Source organism: Drosophila grimshawi, unplaced genomic scaffold (genome assembly GCF_018153295.1).
Source record: "Drosophila grimshawi isolate 15287-2541.00 unplaced genomic scaffold, ASM1815329v1 contig_1377, whole genome shotgun sequence".
Lineage (NCBI taxonomy): Eukaryota > Metazoa > Arthropoda > Insecta > Diptera > Drosophilidae > Drosophila > Drosophila grimshawi.
Genome location: NW_025062900.1, coordinates 1,254,346 through 1,263,786, shown reverse-complemented (window position 1 = coordinate 1,263,786; position 9,441 = coordinate 1,254,346). Strand labels below are relative to the sequence as shown.

General features: G+C 34.4%; 1 protein-coding gene across 1 annotated transcript; it reads right to left on the bottom strand.

Annotated features, from left to right (window-relative positions):
- Positions 1–7,185: 7,185 nt before the first annotated feature.
- On the bottom strand, positions 7,186–7,829 carry LOC6561884. Its single transcript, XM_001989337.3, has one exon. The coding sequence runs from the start codon at positions 7,799–7,801 to the stop codon at positions 7,382–7,384; it is 420 nt and encodes a 139-aa protein (XP_001989373.1). The 5' UTR covers positions 7,802–7,829; the 3' UTR covers positions 7,186–7,381.
- Positions 7,830–9,441: the final 1,612 nt, after the last annotated feature.

The following is a 9,441-nucleotide window of genomic DNA, read 5'->3' as shown; positions in this document are numbered from 1 at the left end:
AGGGGGTATATATATATACCATGTGTCATTGGGCGTTAGCATGATGTGAGCGATAATTGAAGTGCATTGATTGCAACTAAGCGCATTTTTAAAGACCAATCAACCACAACACAAAGAATTACCAGCTTAAGAGAGTGATAGACAGGCAGATACTGTATGATTCACTTTTGTTAGATATAAGTTAAGATTGATCATACGGAATAAATTCTGATTAAAAATTAAAATCTCAATTAATAAAACCTGCTTGATTGCCTATCAAGAATCGATAAGTCAAGGAAAAATCGCCTAGAATATACCCTGTAATAAGTTGTTAAGTAAATAGTAGGCTTGCTGTTAGTTTGTTCAATCACAAATATGTTTTGGTTAGCAAAATACGTGGTTTTTATTCGATCTTAATAAACAATTGAAGAAGGAAGGCTCTGTCTTTAGAATTGTATCTTTTATTGATATCGGAAATGGATTTGAATCGATATTCGCTAAAATGAAATAATTATGATATGCTTATGGTATAGGAGAACTTTAATTAAACATTTTTAGTGCTTAGATTTTATTGGCTTTGAAATCGGAATCTATATTGTATATTCAATGGAAATTTATTCTATTGAATAAATATAAACATGATGGAGTCGTAGATGTTTCCTTCTGTTGCTTACATACTTTAACATCCTTACCAATTTTATATACTTTGTATCAAGCATTACTTACAGTATGTCTATAACAATATGAACTTAAATGAAATGCGAAAACATATGGTTAAAAGCAAACGACAGCAATAACTTAGTTTGGCTAAAAGCTTGTGCAATCGCTAATTGAGTTGACTATATACTGTTGCTGAATGCTAGCGATGCTGGATGCTGGATACTGGATGGTGATAGTTGGACTACTGGTCAAAATTAAATTGAGCTCTTACACACATGCTACATTTAATAGAGAGTGCGAGAGGGAGAGAGAGCGTGGATGTGGGAGGGGAGGAGTGTGACCTTTGATGCAAAAATACAAAATTGCTGATGAATTTGTCGCGCTCAATCAGCGTGCTCGGTAAGTGCTCTAACCACGCCTCCTAAGCCCACCAAAGCCCCAAAGCTCCCCTCCAACCGTGCCCACATCTCCATGAATTATGGAACGTTCTGTTTTCGTTGCCCAGTGTAGTGCACACATTTCAAGGTTCACCCACTTCAATGAAACTCTCCAATTTCACTTTTAGTGGATTAGCTGACAGTTTTCAAAACGCATTGCTTTCTCTTTCACACACGTATTTCTCTCTCTCTCTCTATCTCTCTCTATAGGCAAACCAATAATCATGCATCGATTGCATTTATTGCAGTTGTGCTTAATCCAGCACAAACTGATGGGTCATATGTAGAAGCCTTTAAGCATACATCCCAGTTAGAATTGTCAGAGAATGGAAAATAAAAATGAAATATTTCATTAAATTATCATATTATAACTATTTAAATAACAGCACTGATCCAATAATTAAATTAATAAAATGATAATATTACAACTGTTCTGATAATAATAATGAAATTCAAATTAATTAATAATTAAAAACTGCAGGCATAAAAGTATATAATAATTAGCAAGGATATACAAGTTGTATATCAAATTGATAAATAATCATTACTTATTATTTATTTATTTTTACTAGGCAATGACCAATTTATAATACTTGCTACTCATACCAACAAAAGTTCAACTCTTTGTTGTCATAAACAAAATTTATTTTCACAGAAAAAAATCACACTTCAAACAAAACAGGAAAAAAAACACTGATGACCACAAGCGTTTTTTTGACAATGTATTGAAAGTATAACAAAATTACATTTTAAGCAATTTTAATTAACAATTAAAATGTGGGCAAATTGCTAAAATGTTCGGTGAGTGAGTAGCTAAAAATTAAATTTAATTAATATCATTGTTTTTGCAAAGCGATTCATTATGAAAGCCCCCAATTGGTTAGCCTTTTAATTAATTTAAAAACCGAATGCATTAAATCAACGTGTGCACATCCTTGACAACAGTTGCACACTTCGATTGGATTTCTATATTCGGTATTGCGCATTCCTCCAATTACGGAGAAAAATGCTTGGGCCAGCGCTCAGATACCCAGTAATCTGTTAAAGATTATCATCGGGATAAATAAATAGCCAGTTGTACTTTTCTTGGTCAAGAAAATAACTTATTTTATAAATTCCCCTTAATCGATTCTTAGTGTTTTATGTTGTCAAATGGTTAAATCTCTATCTCTCAAGGTGTCAAATTCCATTCGTACTGTTTGAGATGTTGGTGATACCCTTCTTAGCTGTCATTTGGCACACAGGGTATACACACCTATATGGCTGCGATGGCAACATTCAATAAAAACCATTTTGTAACCAAAACCAATACAAAAACATCAAATCATCGTATTTGCATGCTCAACTTTTAATTTGGTTTTTTTTTTGTCCAGTGTCCACTGAAATTGTTATTCCCATTGATAAGGGTCACAGTATTTGAGTGTGTAAGTGTGTGTGTGTGTGCTTGACTGTGTGTGTAGAATTCCGCATTGTCTGAACATTTGTCAAATAAACTGGTTAGATATTAATTTGTATACACAAAGCCACAGTGAAATACATTTACAAATATGTGGGAATATATATATTTTTTTTTGTAATTTTGCTAATTTCGACCATTTTACAGACAATTTTTGTTGCCACATGCAACATGTGTGTGTTTTTGCCACTTGAATTCGAATTTCGCTGTTTATAGATTGTAATGGGCTTTAAATTGAATTTGCATACGAATCGGTTTAAGTACTGCATTTGCTTCCACATGTATATAGACTTTTGTGCAACACTGTTGGTGGTTTTAGCTAAATGCTGTCCAATTCGCCAATCAATATTGACCAAGTCAGTTTGAATAAGCAGATTAAGCAGAGTGAATATAAAGTGATATTCATATTTATTGCATGTGGTGTTGAATTTTGTATTGAACAACTTTGATTAACTTTTGTGTCTTAATTTAATATCAGGTTGAGCAGCATTTTGAGAAATAATAATTAACTGAACGCCTGCTCAGACGAAGACAAATGCAATCCGCTTAAATAATGAAAATGTGAAGTCTTGTCGACATGAAAGCCACAAAGAAATCATTTAGAATACGCCAGTCGAGAAATATCTCGACTAGGATATACCCTGTTAAATAATCATAAGAATTAGAATTCAGAAATTTTTACAGTTAATCAATAATAATGTATTTTATAGCAATCGGATATCGATTTTAATCGACAAAATTTAACTCAATCTGCGTTCAAGAATTAATATTCTAAATTTAATTTTAAATAAAATCTAAATCTTTACTCTAAACCTGAATTAACATATTTACTTTATGATCTCAGAGATGCCTCCTTCCGCCAGTTATATAATTTTGCTGACTTCATTACACCCCTCAACCACTTCCAATGATTTGAAGGGTGTAATAACAAGAATTTGCCAGCAGTAAATATACAATAATCCTGTCAGCTATTTCTGCTCGAAGACTTGCAATCAGTCTTAAGCTAAAACGCTTAAGGAATTAGTAGCATAAGTTTCATTTAAGTATGATATCTTGTTTAGTTATTCCCAAGTGCATATTGTATATTTAATTAAATTTGTCACAGTTTTCTTTTAAAGGAAAGTATTGCTATTGACATAGAGGAATTCCTTATTGTCACACGCAGTAACGTTTTCTTTTGCAAAAGAGCTCTTAAAGAATAGTAAAATAAATAAAATAAATATTTTCTTATATATATATAAATAAACTCAGATGGCCTTGGGGCGTCGTGCTGTGAAAGGTTTCGGGCAACTGAAATACTAAGCTATTGCAAAAAGGAAAGTAGCTCAAACCGACAATCTTATTATTAAAGGAAGACTAAATTTATGTAGCCGACCACATAATACAAATTATATATATACTTGTACAGGATACTATAATTTGGTCGTGAAGTTTGAAGGATACGTCCCCGACTTTAAAAAGGTTATATCTTCTTGATCAACAACACTAGCCAATTGACAACAATTGATCGAGAACGGATTTCCATATCATATAATTAACAGAGGAACAATCGATCTTAAAATGAGTTTTTTTAAAAGTAAATAGTTATAATTATTTATTTTAATTTTAATTATCATAGCAAAACTTACTAGCTATTGATAAAAAAAAGATCTAAGAAACCCATTTTTTCCTGATTTTTGATGCTTTCAGTTATTATTTTATTTACACTTCTCGTTTTCTATGGAGAAAGAGAGACCGTGAGAAAGAGAGAGTGAGAGTGAATGCAATTAAAACTAGTTTTTCACTGAAGCGAAATCAAACGACTTTATTTTCCAACCTCACAATTCCATTCGCGTTGAGTAAATATGCAGCATTGTAATCTTGTTACGACCGGGCCATAATGATGATGTGCCGTTTGTTGGGAGGTTTTTTTCTTTGAATTTTCATACGCCCTGTGGTCTGGCAAAAGAAACGAGCAAATAGAGAATGAGAGAGACAAGAGGTGGGCGTAGAAATTTACGACACGCGTGTATATTTTTAATTATAACACACACGCTGTGAAAGTAACCGTTAATGTTAAAGTGCGGCTGCACACTGAGAAAAATAATCGAGCGCAGACTTACAAAAGGATAGCTCACCTTATGACTAAGAAGGTACGCTCTTAAAGTGAAAGATTAAATATTTCTAAGAATCTGTATTTTATTATTATCAATTGCAATGTAGTTTTCATTATAATTTAGAATAAATATGTCTAGTTTCCAGGGTATTGTTTATGTGTGTGTACACAGAACTTTTATTTGTATTTCTTAGAAACTTATGTCTATATAAAAAAATATAATGCAAAGAAGACTTTATGATTGTTAAAATTATTTATTAAAGTTAAAACCTTTTTTTTCGAATATTTCTAAATGGCTTCTAAGAACCAGAACCTTTCAAGCAAATTTTTCAATTTCCCGGCGATTTTTTTCCGAGTGCCGCAGCAACTAAGTATTAAAAGCAACTCGACGGCTGCGTAAATATTTGTTCAACAAAGGCGAATGCGAATGTGAATTTTAAGTCCAACAATGGGTGAAACTAATCTCTGGCTGACCATCTTCTGTGATCTGGTCGAGTTGAGTTGCTCAGGCAAATTGCGAGGAGATTTTGCATGTTGATAGGCAGTATGAGGGCGGCAGGGCAGCTGGACTCAAGGTCTCAAGGATTCAAGGATTCGCTGTGCACCCCTGCGGCGACTGTTGCTTTTCACTAGTTTTGTATTAAAAAAAAAGAAAGAAAAAAATTAGAAATACAACAAAAGTAAAAAATAAAAAGATACAAAAGTGATAGCATGAAATACGAGTTGTAATGCCATGTAAAGAGCCGCAAATCCTTTTTGTAATCCGGCTTTGTGCCATGCCGATGATAACCTAAAAGTGTGCAAAGCCGTTGAAGCCACACAAAATGTTTGTGAACTACGACAACTACATGAATTAGGGATGATGGGCGTGGCAGGCAGCCAGCCAGCCAGCCAGCCAGCAGATAGGCAGCATCCCATCTATCCAACCATCCATCCATTCATTCGTCCGTCTCAGCGTCCGGATGTTAGAAAATTGCTTAATTTTTCGCAGCGGGGCAAACAAAAGACGAAAACGGAATAAACCTGAATATATAAATCGAGGCGCACACAGTCGGCCCCAAGAAAAATCATTATATGGCTCATTTGTTTGCGCCTCTTCAAAAGCTGCTTATTATATTCTGATTATTTTTGGCACGCGTGTAGCCCCACAGTGAAGAATGCACAGCAAACTAAGATATACGCAACTATAAGATATCCTGCACTATATATATTTCTATACGACGATTGATGAAGGCTAATTGATAAATATAAAGAACCAACTTATTGTTCTAAGCTCAAATTTGCTTCAAAATGATGCTTAATCTGAGAATATATCTTTAGCTTACTGAGTATTATGATCTTAATATTAAAGTTGTTCAAAATACTATATATTATATAAAAGAATAATGTATAACAAACCTTTGCATAGTTTTATAATACCCATTAGCGCATTTCTGTGCTTACAGGGTAGAGGCAAAAAAAGATACATTTTCAACGGACTTTCCCCAGTTGATGTCCAGTGGCTCGTTGTAAACAAATTCATAAATATACTTACACACACATACTTACTCACACACACATACACAATCACATGCACACAGACACATACAGACACTTATAGCTAGCCACAAGGTCGTGTTGAGCGACTATGCCTAAGGAATGGCCAAATGCCTGCTTTTCGCATAATTTTTTCATTTCTTTCCCTATGTGTGTGTGTGTATATATATATTATATATAAGTATATATATATTCATTGTGGCACTGCTCGTTTGGCCTGCTTTGTCCATAATGAGATATCTCTATTTCTCTTTTGTTTCATTTCATTTTTTTGTATTCTTTTTCTTTTTTTTTTGTATTTTTGCCAACTCAACGGTTCGTCGTTTTTCTTATTATTGTGTGTATGTGTGTGTGTGTGTGTTGGTTTTGCATTCGACAAATGCCGTTGGGAAATTCGTGCAGAGCAAAAAATGTTGGGGCTCAAACAGCAATGATGCCCCGTCGACGTGGCGTTATTAATTAGAACACGCGCCCAGCTTTATTATTATATTTTTTTTTATTGGTCACTCTGCCAGATCTTTCCTAAGTGCATCACACTAACTACACCCCCTCTCTCTCCCTCTCTCTATGTGCTGTGAAAGGACACAGTTTTGGGTAATTTAAATTCATTGCAATTTTTGGACGGTTCGACGGTTCATTTGCATATGAATGACAACCACAGCAACCCTGCCAAAAAAGAGGACTAAGGAAATAAAGGGACATAGTTAAGTGAAAAGCCAAAGGGAACCGTCTTGACCCTCATATTTAATAAGTGCGCTTAGTATCCTTGGTCAACAGCGGAAATAACAAGCTTTGCATATAGATTGCATATATCTAGATATATCTATCTAAATTCAGGTGCAAAAGAAAAACTAACACCAAAAAAAAATATCTCTGTCTTTGTGTGAGAATTTCTTTGCAATAAGCTAATTAGCACAGCTTCCAAGCATGAATTTATCTGTTGCAACACATTTTCGAGTTTGTTTTGTGTGTACTAAGTGTGTAGTTAAATTAGCTGTCCAAAAAGCATAAACTTTATTCAGAAAAATGTTGAATGTATTAAATCATTTTAATTATGTATTGATTAATATCAATAATAAATTGTCAAAAGCATTATAGGTTGACTTCCTGTGTAGTTTCAACTAAAATCTGATGAGTTCAAAAAACATAAAGATCTATTAAGTTTGAGTTTAGGAATGCACTCAAAGTTAACGATTAAATTGAGATTCATGTCCCCATTCAAGTGGAACCGGCTTCAGCTGCTGCAGCAGTCTCCGCATTCACTTTCACAATGTCCTTTTCAATAGCGGACTTCTGCTTCTGCAAGTCCACATCCAAATACAATTTACGCTCATAGATGCTTCCCAATTTGCGAATAATAATGCTTAAATGCTGTTGAATGGAATTCTCCAAATCGGTATCATTCCGTGGATATATTAACTGACCGCTGAGACAACGCTGAAAATCAACTTCGGCATAGGCCTCAGCCAAGCTGTTTTCAATGGTGTCCTGCTCCTTGCGCAATGCACTTATCTCCTGCTCCAGCTGGGTCTTCTCCTGCTTCAGCATCTCATAGTTGTATATCTTCATCTTGAGCTCTTTGGTGAGCATTGCACCGGGATTTAAAAGACGGGCAAATGTTATCGGCAGTGCAAACATTTCGACGTGTGACTTATATATTTAAAGAATATATATACATATATATATAAAAGTGTGTCTGACTGGGTAGCAGTATATTTTTCATATGAACAACTATATCAATGACTTGATAAATATTTACAAACAACAATTATCAAGCATGCTGTGTGCATTGAAGTCGAATATGAGGCAAGGAAAGCATCAGCTTAAAATCTCCATTAAAAGCACGTAATGCGAAATGTGCATTTGAATGAAATTAAAGCCACAACAATCTCATTTCCGCAAATGGAAATACAAAGCGAGAGAGAGAGAGAGAGAGAGAGAGAGAGTGACAGAGAAAGAGAGAGAGAGAGAGAGAGCGAAACAGACAGTGAGAGATACGCAAATTAAATTGCGTATACGCACAGTTGCCGCTGCGGTAGCCAACGCGGTTGTTAACTCATGTGTGTGTTTGTTGACTATATCGTTAAGGGCATAAATTGAATAATGTTCCGCATCTGCAGTGACAACTCTGTCGTGATAGAGTTGCCAGATCGCCATTTTCGCGCTTTCCATTTATTGAATTTCCTTTCGTTTGATGGCAGGAAAGCACGCCACATACCCCATAATTTAATTATGGCTGGTAAAAATTACCACAAAAATGTAGTCAACTCCAGTGGAATTAAGTACACTTATGTAATGTACATTATCCAATGCTTTGAGGCGATCGTTTGTCTTATTTGCTGCGCATTCAATCAAAGTTATTAGAATGCATTCGAGCGAAATGCAAATGAATGCAGTTAACAAATTGTTGCAATTCAGCTCACAGCAACTCCATTTACATTTCTCTTCCCCACAGATTTGGTTGACCAAATAAATGCAAAACTAAAACTTTTATTTACATTCCACTGGACCGAGTAAGGAGCCAGTAAGAACACTCAAAAAAAAAAAAAATCGCCTTGTAAACTAAAAAGTTTGTCCTTAGAAATATTTTCTAAATATAAGCCAACAGCTTTCTTGTCTTTTTCTACAAATTATAAAATCTTGCTTTAAGTCGAAAACCCCAAATCGACGGAATTTTTCTCTATTTCCGAAAAATATTATCTATTATTAAGAAATTCATTTATAATAAGTGGAGTTAAGAAAATTTAATGAATACTTTCGAGAGTTTATGCGACTTAAGTTAAATAAGTTTAGTAAAATACGTAAAATATTTTCAATTGGGAAATCTTTTTTTAAGTGAAGTGAGAACAAAGTGCATTGCGTATACGCAATATATTTATTTGTTTTTACTTACTTTGTATTTGACATTTGGGCATCAGACTTAGCTCTTTGGCGAACTATTTACTTATCAAACAAAGTTGCGGGCATTTTATATATTGCATAAGCAAATCCAATTGGCTTCACTTTAATTAATTAAATTGTATTGGCCCATGTCCAACGACTGACTGATGAACTGATGAACTGATAGACTGACTAACTGGTCATCTGTAGACTGTTGCCAAATATTTAGCATTTGGCTGTCTTAACAACAGACAGCTCGCTCAGACAATTGCAAATGCAAATTATTTGGACAACAACTTCTGACATTGACACAACCCAACCCAATCCACCTCATCATACCTACAGGAATAAATGTATAAATATATACTACATAGCTGTCCAGTGCCCAGTGAGCTGAG

What these genes read in the sequence shown, in the direction of transcription:
- LOC6561884 (XM_001989337.3), bottom strand. Translation starts at nt 7,801, where the DNA reads ATGTTTGCACTGCCGATAACATTTGCCCGTCTTTTAAATCCCGGTGCA.